General features: G+C 35.5%; 2 protein-coding genes across 4 annotated transcripts; both read left to right on the forward strand.

The window, feature by feature from the left end:
- Nucleotides 1-454: 454 nt before the first annotated feature.
- Nucleotides 455-9,640, forward strand: LOC109002883 (protein GDAP2 homolog). Its single transcript, XM_035684478.1, has 15 exons — nt 455-613; nt 1,401-1,761; nt 2,567-2,644; nt 3,005-3,060; nt 3,684-3,803; nt 3,919-3,989; nt 4,536-4,629; nt 4,812-5,015; nt 6,025-6,276; nt 7,048-7,156; nt 7,308-7,375; nt 8,499-8,568; nt 8,653-8,727; nt 8,835-8,926; nt 9,232-9,640. Exons 2-15 carry the CDS (start codon nt 1,447-1,449, stop codon nt 9,305-9,307), a joined length of 1,680 nt encoding a protein of 559 aa, XP_035540371.1. The 5' UTR covers nt 455-613; nt 1,401-1,446; the 3' UTR covers nt 9,308-9,640.
- Nucleotides 9,641-11,540: 1,900 nt separating this feature from the next.
- LOC109002884 (clp protease adapter protein ClpF, chloroplastic) lies at nt 11,541-17,178 on the forward strand. Of its 3 annotated transcripts, XM_018980803.2 has the most exons (10): nt 11,573-11,657; nt 12,176-12,226; nt 12,803-13,212; nt 13,341-13,400; nt 13,807-13,901; nt 14,091-14,263; nt 14,691-14,803; nt 16,377-16,422; nt 16,570-16,610; nt 16,774-17,178. In XM_018980803.2, the coding sequence occupies exons 3-10, from the start codon at nt 12,880-12,882 to the stop codon at nt 16,927-16,929; spliced, it is 1,017 nt and encodes a 338-aa protein (XP_018836348.1). In that variant the 5' UTR covers nt 11,573-11,657; nt 12,176-12,226; nt 12,803-12,879; the 3' UTR covers nt 16,930-17,178. The 3 variants fall into 3 exon arrangements, with proteins under 3 accessions (XP_018836346.1, XP_018836347.1, XP_018836348.1); XM_018980801.2 differs by lacking the exon at nt 12,176-12,226 and having other exon boundaries at nt 11,541-11,657; XM_018980802.2 differs by lacking the exon at nt 12,176-12,226 and having other exon boundaries at nt 11,570-11,657; nt 12,798-13,212.
- The last annotated feature ends 177 nt before the right edge of the window (nt 17,179-17,355 follow it).

Here is a 17,355-nt window from a genome sequence, read left to right on the forward strand (position 1 = left end):
GTCAGACCGGTTAACTTACAGTTTTAGAATTTTTAATTTTTTTCTAACTCTTTTGAATTTGTGTTTTTTATTTTTCTAATAAATTAAATGAAATCACGCGACAATATCAAGGAAAAAAAGTCATTTGAGCGATAAGCTTGACATGACTAAATAGTATTATTCTTATTCATTTATATAAGAGTTGTATTACATAGAAGTCTCACACTCTGTACATCTATTTAAAAATATGTAATTTTATTTATGAGGATAAAAAAATAAAATTACATATTTTTAAATGGATGTTCAGAATGTAAAACTTGTGTTTATAATTTTTCTTCATATAATATACTGCGTTTGGGATGAGGAGAAGGTCCTTAAATGGAATTTAGAGAAAGATGGAGGGGGGTTTATGAAATTCCGAGATCAACGACACAAAAGGACAAATAACGTATATAAAATGGCATATTTTCCTGGTAGTTTCCTGGTTAAATGATGAGCGTTCGCCGCTGCAAGCTCATCGACCCACCAAAAATAGTTGTCCTTCTCATCCATCGATTCCACCCCACAGAATAAAAAGAACAATATTAATTATTATTTTTTAATATTTTTTCCAAGCCCAGGCTCACAATCACAGGTACTCTCTCTCTCTCCCTCCATCGATGAATTTCATGGTTTCTTTGGGTTTTTCTTTGTTTAAATGCTCATTTTTGCGGAAATTTCAGGTTTGGTTTTTGACACTCAAACGAGTCAAATTACTTATCCGTTTGCTTGCTACGTGAACCATCCGAATACACAAAACAAAAGCGAGATTCTGAATTTTACATGGTGTTCTGATTTAATTAAATCCAATTAGCTACACTAGGCTTTTGGTTTTCAGGAAGGTGATTTTTTTCCCAACGAAAAGTTGGGTCCTGTGTAATGAGAATAGATCCGTAAATTTTGTTTTCCTCATTTTCTAAGCTGCCAAGCGTTGGCGATTCAAAACTCGAGTGATCCTTGTTTTTAATCTGTGCGGTCTTTTGCGAGTTTCGTTTATCAAAATTTGAGTATATTTTTCTTTGTCTTGTAACTCTTCATTGAGTTTCTTTGAAATTATAATTGGCTTAATAATGAGGATTGCGTTTATACTTTACTCCTGGTTAAATATTATGAACATTGAAGAAAATTATGCCAACTTGGTTGTAATACAGTAATATAATTTACTTTGGTGTGCATATGATATTAGTTCTGGTTGAAATTTGCTTATTATATTTATATTTATGTGATTAGTTGGATTATTATATAATTTTATTATGTTGTTTTCGTGCTAATTATGTGATTAGTTTGGGTTGCATTAAACTATTCTTTTACGTGGCTGTTGAAGTTTTGATTCTGAAAGGACTGACGCATAGTGCGTGGGTGTGTGTGGAATCCTGTTCCAGAGAAGTCTATTAATAAGGGAAGTGAGAGTAATTGGGAGTTGTAAAGATGTACCGGACTGTGGCCACGGCCACAACCCGGGGTGGAGTGGCAACAGATAATGGAGACTCTATTGTGAGCTTGGATCAAGTTCCGCGTTGGAGTGATGCAGAGCATAGGTCGTCTTTGGAGTTTGAGAATGAAGATCCTTCATTTTCTAATTCCTACTTTCCTGATCCTTTGACGTCTCTTGGGGCGGAGATTGGTAGCTACGGAATGGTGTCAAGATTTCCTGTTGATCATGACACTAACTCAAAGATATATCTTTGGAGGGGGAACCCATGGAATCTTGAGGTAGATGCTGTTGTGAACTCAACAAATGAGGTGAGCACTTAATACTTTGTAGTCTGGTCTTGCTTAATTAGTTTTATGGTGATAATTATTAGGTAAAAAAACAATTTTTCGCACTTTGGAAATCTTGAAGTTGTTACTTTCACACCAAATTGACATGTGGTACTTACCCAAAAAAACTGACACACGGACATGCTTTTGCTTTTATATGGACAATGAAACGTGTGAAAAAGAATTACCAATTTTGGAGTTGTGCTGATGTGCAATATAAGGCCTAAATTTTGGAGAGACTTAATTTCTGAACCAAACTTGGACTTGTCCAAAAGTTTTCAGTTGATCTATTACAAAATACTATCAAACTTTTGGGCTCTTTTCCATATATTCTGTATTGTGAATTGCTTTTTTTGAATCTCTCCCAGTTGAAAAATGTAGCTGATTTCTGTTGCTACAGCACTTAATGTGAAGGGTTTGAGGGTCTGCAAAAACTCCGTTTCGTTTTCTTTTTAATTAATGTATGGATGTACCAGAAATGCGGGTGATAATCGTTCGAGTTCTGATTGAAATGGAGATGTCTAATGATGGTTCTGGAGCACTAACTTTTGATTAAAAATTCCTTAATAAGAGTGATTCTAAGATTTGCTTGAATCCCCACTACAAGTGTCACAATAGTTGCTAATAGATACATGAGAAGCTCCCCAAGGGAGCATGGTTCCTCGTTATATTTCCAAATACGTTTTATGCAGTTGATTTTTCCCAGTTGAAGTACAACATTATGCATGCATTGGAATACTATGTTTAACATGCATAAAATGTAACTGATATATTGGATGGTCAACAGAACTTGGATGAAGCACACAGCAGCCCTGGTTTGCATGCTGCGGCCGGACCTGGTCTTGCAGAAGAATGTGCTACGCTGGTATGTTAATTGTTTTTTCAGCCCTTGTTTTGCCTCTAGAAAATTTTCATTTGTAATGTATTCAATGTCAACTAGATGTGGTCTTAAGGCAGCATCATTTCCCAGATCCTGGACAATTCGGCATGACAAGCTACACATAGGGATTTATAAGATAAAATTAAAAGATATTAAATATTCAGGATACACTCTTATCATTAATGACTATGTAGATTGCCATTTTTTTATTATCAACAAAGTCTAACTTTCCATGCATGCTTAAATCAAGCCTTCTGATTGGTAAGGCTCTTTGCTGGAGATAAGACATTTCCAGAGTTGACCGACCAGAGTTGACCGAACTGATATATCTTTGATTATTGACAGGGTGGATGCCGGACGGGGATGGCAAAAGTTACTAATGCGTATGACCTTCCTGTTAGGTGGGGATATTGGTTCATTTCTTATATCTATCATTTATTGGAAAACAAGAAAGCATAAACATGTACAATATTAGATGCTCATCTCTGTACCATTACGCTCTTAAACTCTGTGGCTGCGATCATAGTCACTTATGATGCCTTGATTTCTAACTCGAAGTTGTAGTACTTGCAGTGATCCCCCTGCCTTCTTTTTTGTTGTTTTTTAATTGACTTCACTGTTGTGGTTTATCTTTAAGTTAACAGTGGATGAAGCATAGGGTTTCCACTGATATTACTAGTGATTTTTTTATTGTTATTTTCCTGATTTTATTGATGAACAAGTAAGCTATCTTTGGTTATCGGATCAATTCTGGATTTTTCTTGCATCAGACACTTTTATGTTCATACTTCATGAGGTGGCTATCATAACTTGTGTTTGGTGATTTACCAGGATGTGCATGTTGTATGTTGTGCTCCAATTTCCATAACTCCTGGTTGTTTTACTATGATTGAGTTACATGTGTCACCTTGATTCTGACAAGTGTTACATGTGTTGTTTTGTTCCATTTTCTGTAAGTATCCATACTGCATTCTCAACAAAGGAAAAAGAAACTAATTCGATATTTCTTTGTCCATCTTGGCAGGAGAGTTATCCATACCGTTGGCCCCAAATATGCTGTGAAATACCATACTGCGGCAGAGAATGCTCTTAGTCATTGCTATCGTGCTTGCCTTGAACTTCTCATTGAAAATGGGCTTAAAAGGTTGTTTAGTAGCAGATGCTTCGTCATTCTCTTTCTTCTAGTTTGCTCATCTCTTGTGATTTTCCTATAGTTTCATAAATATGGAACTTACTTTTATTGGCATCTATGAATGCAGTATTGCTATGGGCTGTATATATACAGAGGCTAAAAACTATCCTCGTGAACCAGCTGCTCATGTGGCTATAAGTGAGATATTTTCCTACTTGTTAAGCTCTGTTTGTGATATTTTCCACAGATCACCATAGTACTTAGTTGACATCTGGGCAACCCGTGTTAATTGTGTCCCGTATTGCTATATGTTGGGTTCATGTGTGAATTGAACCATCATAAATGCCACCAGTACATAAACTGATAACCATCAATGAAGATAATCTGAAAAGCTAAAATGCTGTTCTTACCAGTAGAAAGAGACGAAAAAAAAAAAAGGAAAACTGAAAGTCTGTGGTGTGTTCTAGCTTAATAAAGTCCTGAAACTGACCTCTTACCTTTTTTCTGCAGTGATTGCTCCTTGGTAGAATTGTCAAATGGCATGCATCTAATATCTTTGCCATCATGCTCACACTCATTTCTTATTTGTATTTGTGTGCAGTAGAATAGTTTGTTCATGTAGATACATCTGAGAATCTTTTGAATGTTTGTGAGTTATAGTTATTGTGTCAATGGTTGTTTTGGAAGGCCAAATGTTTATAATTTGTTCCTTCTTGTCCAATTCACCCTTGGTTTACTTTTCAGGAACTGTGCGACGGTTTCTTGAGAAGCAGAAAGATAAAATAACAGCTGTTGTTTTTTGTACTACCACAACAAGTGATACTGAAATATATAAGAGGTATAACTGTGCTTATTTTTATATATAATACCTTCTAGATGTAAAGTGCATTGCTTTATTACATCAATATGATATGCATTCTCAGGTCTTATATTGAATTTTCTATCATTTACATTTTGACAACTCTTTTTTGGGACTCCTTTGTCTTTAGGCCTTATCCCTTTTACATTTTTCCAATTTAGGTTGCTTCCACTCTACTTTCCTAGAGATAAACATGAGGAAGAGGTCGCCATCTCGAAGCTTCCTTCAGATGTTGGGGATGAAAATGGTGAGACAATTATAGATGAACGTAAAATCAGAATAAAGCCTTTACCCAAGAAGACAGCTCCCAAACCTCCCAAAGCTCCAGTCGATCTTCCTGTTAGTGATGTTGGCTTGGTGCGAAGGTCAGTGAACTTCAATACATCTTAGGAATTCAACCGCCATTGCAAATGGTGTGTTCTTCCATTAGAGTCACACCTCTCTTTCTAGTTTGCTACACTTTGTTTCTAATTTATGATTGAATTTTGTATAAGTAGCGGTTTAAATTAATTTTGATAAACAAAAATCTAGTAGCTAAAGGTTAGGCTGCTTAAAAATAAGTAGCGGTTTAAATTAATTTTGGTAAGCAAAAATCTATTAGCTAAAGGTTAGGCTTCTTAAAAAGCATTTCTTGTGATATTACATGTAAATTTGTGTCCTTAGTTGTTCCTTGGAGATTTCAATGTGTTTTTCCCATTTCACAGAGTCGCACTCCACAATCGGGACACTTTAAACTTGTGATGGGAAATTTGTGTAGGCTGTCCATTATCACAAAATATCATGCAAGCCTTATTTGATGTACCAGGTTGTCATTATTGTTTAAGTTTCTTTTTGTCGTGGATGTTGGTATATATTGGGAGTCTGGGATGAGATTGTTCCAGCCTCAGTTACAATGGTTATTGGCACTGCTTTATGTGAAAGCCTGGAAAACATGATTTAACATTGCCCAGATAAACACCAAACATTAATAAGCCTTCTACTCTTTTTATTCCCAGTTGCTTTTCTACTCCTGTAAGTCCCCTTTATTGTCAACATCTTAGAAGTGCTTTACATATCAAAGCAGAAATTACAGAAATTTTAAGAAAGCATAGCGTACAAGAATGTTAACAATATTTTGTAATTACTTATCAAAGAACAATATTTTGTAATTTGGTTCTTTTTTTTTTTGGTAAGTAATATTTTGTAATTTGGTTCTTCATATGTGAATCACTGTTTTCCCTTTTGTTTATGCCAATACTTCCAGCTATTGGTGCAGAGATTTGCTCTCTTTTCATATTTATCATTTTATCAGTCATTTTTTATGGAATGAGTTAAAGTATGGCTGGATTATTAGTTTTCAACATACAAGTACTTTGCTCGGTGACTGTTTTATAGGAATTCATCATACTTGGATTCATTTCTCGATCCTGCCTTCATGTCTTTAATCAAAGATCCAGATCAGAGACGCAAGGAACAATGGGAAAAAACTGCTCAAGCACAAAAGGGTTGGAATTGTGCTAAAGTGCTTGGATTTGGTGACCTTGGTGGACCTCCATTGTCTGTCTCTGAAGAATACTCACTTCATTCTAGATACCTTGCAAAAGCAAATTCTCTTAATCTTTCAGAAATTGCAGAGATGAAAATTGTGTAAACGTCCATACTTCTTGTTCTTTCTCTGTTTTACATGTCTGCTACATATATATATTTGTTTTTATAATTAATAAATAATAGCACATTTTCTGCTGTTCTGAATTAATTTCTCTCCATCATATGAGATCCACCTTGACAGCTGCAAATATAGTGAACTCTTTAAACCTAGATTCTTCCTTGCCTGTTTTATTTCTGCCATTTCAGTATCTTTGGAACCTTTTCTTTTGGGGAACTCTTGTGCACAATTTCATGAGGGTGCTTTTGTTAATTATCAAAAAAGCACATTTTTTTTAATTATCAAAAAAACTTCATAAGGGTGCTTTTGTTGTGCCTAGATAATGAAAATGAAAAAGAGGGAGATGTTTGGATTCGAAGATGACTTGAGATGAGCTGAGATGAGTTGAGATGAATTGTGAATAGTAATGAGATGAGTTGTGAATAGTAGTGAGATTTGTGAGTTAAAGTTGCTGAATAGTAATGAATAGTAGTGAGATGAGTTGAGATAAGTTGAGATGAGCTGAGATGACTTGCGAATCCAAACAAGCCACTACCTGTGTAATGGGCCCAACTATGAGATGTATCAACGATAAAAATTTTCATTTTTGTGGAACAAATTTTTTGTTAGGGAGTTTTTTTTTTTTAAAAAAAAATCCCACATGGATAATATTAGGTAGTATTTATTGCCTGGGTACATATTTAATTTTTTGTTCATGCATTCAAAGTGGTGGCCTGTCTACATTTAACATCAACACTTTATTTCTATTCCAGTTACCGTGGTGGGGTAGATAGTGAGGGTCGTCCTGTAATGGTTGTTGTGGGGGCACATTTTCTGCTGCGATGTCTCGATTTGGAACGGTTTGTGCTCTATGTAATTAAGGTAATTAGGTTACAGCTTTCACTTTGACATTAATCAGTTTCTACAGAAATACTTTTAAATGGTAGTTAGTTGTGTTAATCGGTTTATAGATTTACCTCTCCTTGATGTTGTTTTTGTGACTAAGATCAACATCTTTCTTATTAAATGTCAGGAGTTCGAGCCCTTGATTCAGAAGCCCTATACTATTGTATACTTCCACTCTGCTGCATCTTTACAGCCGTAAGTATTAAATGAAAAATGCATGACTTATGTTGATGTCCCAGTTCCATTGGTAGCTACTGGGCCTATTAGCTACGGAATGAGAGGTACATTCTGCCATCCCATATATTCCTTCTCAGTGAAGGTGGGATTTGATCAATGTGTCGTGTATCCTAGGAGAATTGGCCTACTTAATTATCTCACGCCTTTTGTAGCGTCCAGTGGTCTTGCCTCTCTGCAAATTATATTTGGCTAGTTTGCCAAGGGTAGTCATATGCTGACTCAGGAATTGTATATCAAGGGTAACCTATCCAATAAATAATTTGTTGTCAACAAAGTTTTTTTTTTTATTGGCACCGGATGTCCTAAACAGCGTCCCGACTAATCTCAGGGGTGCACAGGCCTTCAGCAAGGAGTTTCCCCCAAGTGCACCTCGGTTAATTTAAGAGAAAAATCCTCCAGTCTGATGGCCCCTAGAGATTGTTTGCACTCAAGGGGATTTGAACCTTAAATCTGGGGGGAGCATACCCCCATGCCCAAGGCTTTTACCACTTGAGCCAACCCGTAGGGGTTCAACAACGTAGTTGTCCCTCATCTTTCGTGATTTTAATTTTTAAGCCACATGAGGTCAGTATAAGTGGTGGTAGAAGTACTTGTAACTGCTGTGGCAGGTTGGTATTCATACAAAGAAGGGAATAAGAGAGACACTACGGTGATGTGCATTTAGTGGTTACTTGGAACATCTAAATGCCCCCATGAGCTTAGTCAATTTGGCAGCACCTTGTGAGTTCACCGGAGGATTGGGCATAGGCCATATTTGACTTATCCACCGTCTCTAATGGGGGCATATTCTTTACCATAGACAGTCTAAGACAGTATATGTTTTCTGAAACCTATTCTGTAGTAACTTTTTCCATCACGGAGGAACTTTTGGACATTAGGACCATTCAATTTTAAAAGAAGGCAAAAAATGACTTGGATGAGCACATTGAGGCCTGTCATGAGAACTATACAACCAAGACATTTTAATGGAGACTGGGTGTTTGTTGAGCTCTTCTAATGGGGTAGGCTTTATGCTTTATATGTCAAGTTAAATCTTCTGAAAGTAATCCAGTTGTCTCTACATGTTTCTCTCAATAACTAGTCAACCGGACTTGGGATGGATGAGAAGATTGCAACAGATACTTGGTAGGAAACACCAGCGCAACCTGCATGTATGCATCGCTTACTTAGTTGTTCTTAGAAAATATATTTGCAACATTGGTTCTGATCTCTTGATCTGCTATATATATCTATAGGCAATATATGTTCTTCACCCAACATTTGGACTGAAGGCTGCAATATTTGCTCTGCAGTTGCTTGTAGACAATGTGGTATATCTGAAACTTATTTCCTGTTGATCAAATTCTGGAAACTGAACAAACTTTTAGGTTTTTATTAGATTTTTAGTTGTATTTCTTATGTGGAAAACAATCTTTAGGTATGGAAGAAAGTGGTATATGTTGATCGACTTTTGCAGCTGTTCAGATATGTTCCTCGTGAGCAGTTGACCATCCCCGACTTTGTGTTTCAGTTGAGTGTTCCTTTTAATTTCCCCCCAATTTGATTGTGGTTTTTTTTATTTAATGGGAACTACATGGCGAGTCGGTTTTTGGTATACAGCAATTATGATATATGTAGGGATTCCCCCATTCATTAATATTTTATGGGGTGTCCATGGCAGTGGCTAAATGGCTGTACTAGCAATCCTTTCCTGTTTACTACTTTTGTTGCATGTTTCAATTCGCATGCCATTTCTGGTCTGCATGATAATGGTAATAATATGCAACTCCTTCAAATTCCATATATGATTCTGATGTCTTAATGACATTTAGCAGGCATGATTTAGAAGTGAATGGAGGGAAGGGCCTCATTGTGGACCCCAGAACAAAGTATGTATATCATCGACCATAGAATCGCAAATGCAGTTCCATCAGGCGATAAAAGCAGGTCCACAGATTGTGTTCTCTCTCTCTCTCTCTCTCTCTCTCTCTCTCTCTATATATATATATATATATATTCACTGCTGCTGAGTGGAGGCGACAAAATCTTTCTGTTGAAAGTGGAAGAAATTCTTGTATATCTCAATTTTTTGATTTTATTTCTGGAGCGATGATATGTTTGTGTACAAAGATGGAAATAATGTTCTTTCTTTCCTTTTTGTATTATCTTGGTGAGTTTCTGAATAAAAGAAAATCAAGGTGTATGAGCATCATCTTAAAATCTGGCGGTTGGCTTTCATTTTCATGTACGGTATTGAAGTTCTTGTTTGCTTCCATTTATTTAAGAAACTTGCACACGCACAGGTCAGGGCTACGCCAACATTTGGTTTGGTTAATTTGCAATTACTTTGAGGTTGCCTGAGAGTTTGAACAAGTACGAAGTGATCCAGATTTTCTTTGAATATGCGCTGACTTTGACCTTATCACCAAAGTTACATTTTGTTTACAACGAATTTATTTGTTCTTTAAACGAGTTCGAACTTGTTCCTAAGCCATTTAACTTTAACAAAATATATTATTTATATTATATCTTATAACTTTATTAATGAATTTTGACAAATAAACTTTTAATTTTTATAAATTTATAAAGTGAATTATATAATAAAGACTTTAAACAATAAACAACACGTACGTCTTAGGAATATGCTTTTCTCTTATAGTTAATAATAATATTATAAAATGTATTATATATGAAGTTACTTGAATTCATACTAGTCAAGCTGAAATATCACATAGTATAATACATTATAAGAAAATTTTATGTACCACACTACCATTTCATTACATAGTAGGATAAAAATAAAATGGGAGTATGAAGTATAACATTACTCTACATTATAATATTGTGTTTAAAAACCGTTCTTTTAATAAGCAAATTGAATTGAAGTTGAGTTTAGTTTATACTTATCGGCATTTTGCTTAATGATCTTATTTATATAAACAAATTGAATCAAAGTCAAGTTTAGTTATCCTGATTTGGAACGACTTGCTCTGATCTTTGGTGTTATTGTCCATCCGAAAGACGCACACTATGAATCATGAACATCAATCCTCAATTAGAGGATGCTCAACAAATGCAATTTGCAGAATAAATGAGGGCACTCCAAAATTTGTCATGACCAGCTTTATAAGTAGTTGCAATCCCAATCAAGGTAAAGCTACAGCATTATACAATATTGGAGTACAAAAAGCAAATGTGCAAAATATCAAGAAGATCATCGTACCCACCTGGGGTAGCCCGAGTGATAACAGTGCATGAGCCCATGTCATAGGTCGATTCTCCTTGATATCAAAATGCGATTTAAGTGGGAGGTCATGACGGTGGGTTGCAGTGCTAGTCTTCTCGAAGAGTTTAGGTTCTATTGATGAGTCTTAGGGTGAGTTTGGTTACTAAACTTATCTCAATTTATCTCAACTCATCATTACAACTTTTTCAAATCTCAATATAAAATATAATAAACAATTCAACTTTTTCAAATCTAAAAATAATAATAATATTAAAAAATAATATTCTAACAATATTTTATCATCTCAACTCAACTCAACTCAACTCATTTCAATATCCAAATAAAACCTTAGGATTCTATTGTGGGATGTTTCCCTGTCATTAAAAAAAAAAAATTGATAAAAAAAAGATTATCATAGTATGAGATTCTTAAATAGCAGCAATCAATGCAATTGATCATCCTCAAATTGCTCTAAATTGGACAATAAAATCAATGTCTAGAATTATTGAAATTGTTTGAAAGTTGAAAATTTTTAAAAATATATCAATTTCAAAATTGATGCGGACAATCTATTGCGCACGAAATAGCATCCACCCGTTTGTATGAATGTATTTCTCTCTTTTAAATTATCTCTGAAAAATCCCCTATTTGATGTAATATATTGCTGACACAGTATTCTTAATTATAGTTTATTTGCGAAATCTCTTACTTAGAAAAAAAAGCATTAGATGCAAATTTGAAATTTTTATGGACGAGACGAAAATGAGAAGAACTTAAACGGTGCGAGTAATGTGGTTTCAACGCGTCAAATAAATGTACGCAGCAACACCCAAATTCCTGAATCCGCGATGCACAGGATACAGACCTTGTGGGACTCCCGTGCCGTGACGTGGCGTGGTGCCACTCTCTCTTCAATATCTTCTTTAATTTTTGTCGAGTTCAGTAAATATTTGTATGGACGGGAACTCGGGGTTTTGCCTTTTCATGCTTCTCCGGCGACTTTCCGGTGACGTCTAATCCAAAGAATAGGAAAAAGTATTGCTTTTTCTTCTTTATTCATCCTCCTTAATTCTCCTTGAATAGATTGAGTTAGCTATTCTCTTGATTCAGGAGTTGAATTTATGATGTTTTTGCTTGGATTCTGAGAAAACGATGTAGGATAAAGGATATACTTTTTATTATCTTGAACTGGGATTTCTCATTGTTTCTGCCTGCTTTACCCTAACTCAACTGAGTGCCATACAAATGAACTTGGAACGATACTTTTAGGAGAGGAATATAAATGAGGTTTGTCTTGGGCCTTTTAACCCATAATATTTATGCGAATAAGACTGTCGCATATAATTCACTTCCTTCTAATGGGAAATATTCTAGTACGATGCCACTGGTATGCTTGTGTATTCGAATTTTATTTCTCTTGTTAAAATTTTGATAGAATCATCAGAAGCACTTGAGATGATTGGTTTTTAGAATGGTTTTAGGGTTGTTCTGGTCATTTTTACATGTGCTTACTAACATCCATGTCTGGACTTGCTTTGTTCTCTCTCTGCTAGGCTCCCCCTAGTGCAATTTGTGGGCACTTACTGTTATTCCATAAATCAGTTGTGAGTTCTTGGAATTGTGATTTTGTTGTTTTTTTTTTTTTTCTTGTGAACTTTTTTTTCCCATATAATTAGACATGATGTAATTTTGGAATATGGGATAAACTATGTCTATGAAATGTTGATAAAGATATTACCAAGCTTTGATTTGGTTGAGAAAATTGTTGCCTTCTGGGATAGCTTGTGAATTAGCTACCCGTTAAGCAGAGCAAAAGCAAAGTTTAAGAGCAAAAAACATTTCAAGAAAAGAAATAACTGTATAAGATATATTGTTCAGTTAACTGGCGAAATGATAATAGAGAGAAGCATAATCCAGTCTTGATGTATATGTAACTCGATCAATATCTCAGATTAAAGTTAGTTGGCAGTTATCTTGACTATATATAACGATGTATTACTGATTTTAAAGTTCCCTAATTCATACCCATTTATTCTTTACAAACTGGTTATATTCTTTGGGGATCTGTTTTTGAATAGCCTCATTGGAATTTATATTTATGATTTCAATATTGATTGGATGTTCCAATAATGGCCTACCTACATAGATTGACTCCATATACACCATTTGTCCTAGTGCAGATGCAGCAATTCTCGTATGCTGGGGTGGAAAACTAGTAGTTTTTCAGGAAAAAATATTACATCGTTGTGTGGTAGAAATGGTGCGAGGTCTGTCATTAACCACTCTTCCAACTTCTGGAAACAGTGGGGTTTATGGATCAATCCCTTCATGGAGGGAGCATTACCAGCTAATGAAGAAAGTTCGGATAGCCTCTGCAACTGATAGAAATTTCATCTTGCATCAGTGCATGCAAAAATTTTTCTTGTCTGGTAATTCCAATATATTAAGGCCCAGAAATTTAAGGGCTGAAGCTGGATGGCCGTTCAAAGGAGGTGGGCAGGGATTGGATGCAAGTTCAGAGCGTAGTGAGAGTGCTAATGAGGACATTTTGATCTTCTTTTTCCAGCTGGACTTGGCTACTCGAGTGCAGGTTTTCTGAGGCTGTTTTTTAGGTTTTTATTTTTATGCATATTAAAATGTTGTAGCATATCTTTTTTAGATTTCTTATTGTGCTAACAAGCTTTTTTTTCTCTCCCTCGTTTTGTCTACACATGGCAGTATGCTCTAAATTTGGAGCAGTATGAAATTGCACAGCAACTGAGAAACAAGCTTACCGAAGTTAGTCATATCTATCCTGCTTATATGTACAATATCATAAGATTTAATATTAAATAAATTACCTTCATTACCGATAATAATCAGTAAATTATTACCTGCATCAAATACCTGTTCAGAAGTATTATAGTTGTTCAATAGTTCTGCCAGTAATGTTTGCTTGAGATTCATGAAATTATCTATGTTGTAATGCATGCAGTTATGCATTTTGATGATATAAATATAGAGATATTACTGAGTTGTTAAATAGTTGTTGGCACTGTGACCTTTTGGAGTTGCAGAGTTAAAACACCAGAAGTAAGTAAATGCTTGCCTGCACTAATTTGTTTCCAAGTACACATGCATAGAAGCATCCTAATTAGTGCATTAAATGGTTTTCAGCCTTCTTATAAAATCTTTCTCATGGAAGGTTGAAGCAGAGGTCATCAGGCAGCAAGAAGAAAAACGGGGATCATCTTCAAAGAGTGAAGCTCAAGATAAGGCTATAAGGATCATTCGTCTACGGTGTGTCCTGATTTGTCTCATCCTAGGATCTGCCTAAGGTTTTATTTGAGTGATTCTGTAAAGAAGTTTCTGACATATGTGACGCTTTCTATTGTTTTTTTCTTCCTATATTTTCACCCTCATTCTTGTCTTGTGCCATAGCGGGTCAACTTTGAGATTACATTAGAACACCTTCTTTTTTCCTTGCAGGGCAGACCTTCAGAATGCAATTGAGTGTGAGAATTATGCTTTGGCTGCAGAGTTACGGGATGAAATTTCCAAACTCGAGGCAGAGTCCTTGGCAGCATCAGCAAAAGCTCTGGTATATGAAAATGCACAATATACATTTCGTTTGGGACAGAAAGTGGAGCACAAAATTTTCGGTATGCAACTATTATGCCATTTTCTGGATTATTTCTGCTTTAGTTTGATTTGACCATAAGGCTGGTCGTGTTGTTCCTGTGAGCCGTAGTAGTTTTGAGAATGTTATGATTAAGGAAGCTTCAGAAGGAAATTAATTTTAACTGCCTTGTCCTCTAATCTATTTCTAAGTAGGTGTTTTCTGTTTTATATGTCCTGTTTACTTGGGCGCTATACCTATTCCTCCTTAAGTATTAATAAAATTTCTTTTTACTTATAAAAAATGCCTTATAGTATCTGTAACTGGTAGAGAAGCCGTAAAGAATTAAAATGAAATCAGTAGAATCAGGAGTAGGCTCCTCGCATTCTGATGAGTGACCAATATTCTCTTTTTTCTCCCTCTCCTGCCCTGCTTGTTTTTGTTATTTAGGACTCATGTTATCTTTTCAGGCTATCGTGCTGTAATTTGTGGAATGGATCCCATGTGCTGCGAATCAAGTTCATGGATGGAGATTGCTCAAGTTGAAAAGTTGTCTCGAGGTCCTAATCAGCCATTTTATCAGGTTTAACCAACTTTGTCAGTTATAATTTTCGACATTTATGGGATTTGTTCATTGTTGTCCTAGTCAATATTATATAAGATTTTATGTTAATTCCCAAATATGATTAACTCCATGTAATATTAGTAACCTGACCCCCTCCTCTCTCTATCTGGATTGGGGGGTATCATTGTTGTAAGGCCTCATTGACCTATTTAGAATGAATAAGGCCTGATTTGGATAGGAAAGTGCTCCCAACTCATTCCATCTCATCCCACCTTATCTAATCCCATCTCATCTCATCTCATCTCAATATCCAAATACCATAAACACAAACACTTTTCAATTTCTAATTTTAACTTTTTCATCTAATCATTACCACTTTCCCAAACTTCCAAACAAAATACAAAAAACAATTCAACTTTTTCAAATCCCAAACAAAAATTATATTCTAATAGTATTTTAACTTTATAATATTTTTATTCAACTTTTTCTCTCCCCTTTCTCAAAACCCCATAAAACATATTAATTGAAACCATTTCACTACTACTCACAGATCATCTTATCTCATCTCACTATCCAAACTAGGCAATTCTTTCTAATATCGTGTGAAAATGAGTTTGTTCCTTGTCCGAATTACTTTGGGTCATAGAAGGATGTGGCGCTTCGGATAATCATGCTAGTGTGATATATTGGCTGTTTCTCCATACATTTTCAACATTTTGGATTGTCTGGATCACCCTTACCCATAGGGGTGTAAAGTTTTTGATCTATACTGGAAAAACCGACCGGACCCCGGACTGAAAACTTGTTTGGTCGGTTTCGGTCGTCCATTTGTGGGACCGAATGGGTTTTGGTCCAGTCCCGGGGTGGGGTTTTTTCACCCCGAACCGGACCCGACCGACTAAACTACAAATATATATTTTTAATTTTAATTTTTTATAAATTATATATATTATTTTATGTAGTAGTTATATAAGTGAATTATGTAATTTTTATCTGACTTATGACTATTGACAATATAAAATATAAAATATATAATTATTAATTAACTAATATCAATTAACTAATATATAATTATCAATTTTGATAATTTGAACAATTTTTTTACGCTATTTTTAAGTAAAAAAGATGTGCAAATAAAGTTAAATAGTTGTATTATTCAAAATTATAAGCATTGTGGGTTTCTTTTTATACTAATGGGCCGAAAATACACATTACAAAATTTTTAATTTACTTCAAGAATGATGTGCTCTTTTGTATGATTGGGCCCCCATTTGAAACTAGCCCAGACCAATATGGACTGACTGGACCGATAGCTAACGGTCCAGTCTGGCCACTAGGGGTGACTGGTCCAGGAAAATGATGGACCGAATCGTCCCCTCCAGACCAGATCGAACCAATTTACACCTCTACTTACCTATTTGCATTTTTATGTACCTTCCCTAAAATTCAGAATATTGTTCATTACTGTTTGTTATTCCCCTTTTTAAATGTTTTCGTTTTCTTCTTTCATTTTTTTCATTTCATTGGTTAGTTGAATGAGCAGCCACGGTGCGATAACTACCTCCAATTATGCTGTTCTTATTGTTTCCAGGTTTTGGTTGACGTGCGTGCAGACCCCAATCTACTGGTAGCTTATGGTAATTTGCTGCTGCTTGAGTCAGCTACTTATTGAAGTTGGGTTTTATGAGCCTCCAGTGTAGTGTCGAAATGTTGCTTTGTGAGGTTTTATCTTGTTGCTTTTCAAATTCCACGTTGAACATGTGAAATGGTTTTCTTTGTTGCAGTTCCTGAGGAGAATCTATTAGCCTCTGACCGACCTGATAAGGTGATTGTCCCTTGTTCTTTTCTTTCTTTTTGTTTTTGTTTTTGTTTTTTTAGAAGGGAAACCCTTTTTTGGGTCTGTGCGTGGAGTTGTCCTGATGTGTGACTAGAGTGAGCTCCCTTCAACATTGTTTGATTGTGTTTCCGCTGCTCTTATTCACGTGCAGGGCAGGTTTGATCATCCCTATATCTCCTTTTTATTCTATGGAATGGATGGAGCTGGAGATTTCATCCCAATAAAGCAGCTGCGTGAAAAATACAATCGGCCCCGGCATGAAATACCTTTTGATCCAGAAGATGAGGAGCCTCATGCTGATGCTTAAGAGACTAATGCCTGTTGAATATTTGTGTTAAGCGTTCAAGAGTAGAAGTACGTAGTGGAATTTGTGTTGATAGCTTTTATCCGATAGTACATTGGACCGTATGCAGATTTCAGAGGCTAATTTGACTATAATCCCAATTCCCAAATGCACTGATAATTGGGCCTAGATACGACTTCTGTGCTGCTTCATCTAAAAGCCTTCTTTGTAGGCCGAATAATTCAATGCCATACCGAGTCGATGCCTGGCTTACCCGTTTGCTGAACAAGTACAACGCGTGTTTCTTCGACCGTCCCGTGCACTACCTACGTCCTTTTCTCAAATAGGTAAATATTATAGTAACAAAATGATTATATAAAAATAATCTCATAAATATAATTTGATGTAATTTGTCAATTGTAAAATTATTTTTATTATAAAATAGATCTA

The sequence above is a fragment of the Juglans regia genome, chromosome 13 (genome assembly GCF_001411555.2).
Source record: "Juglans regia cultivar Chandler chromosome 13, Walnut 2.0, whole genome shotgun sequence".
Classification (NCBI taxonomy): Eukaryota; Viridiplantae; Streptophyta; class Magnoliopsida; order Fagales; family Juglandaceae; genus Juglans; species Juglans regia.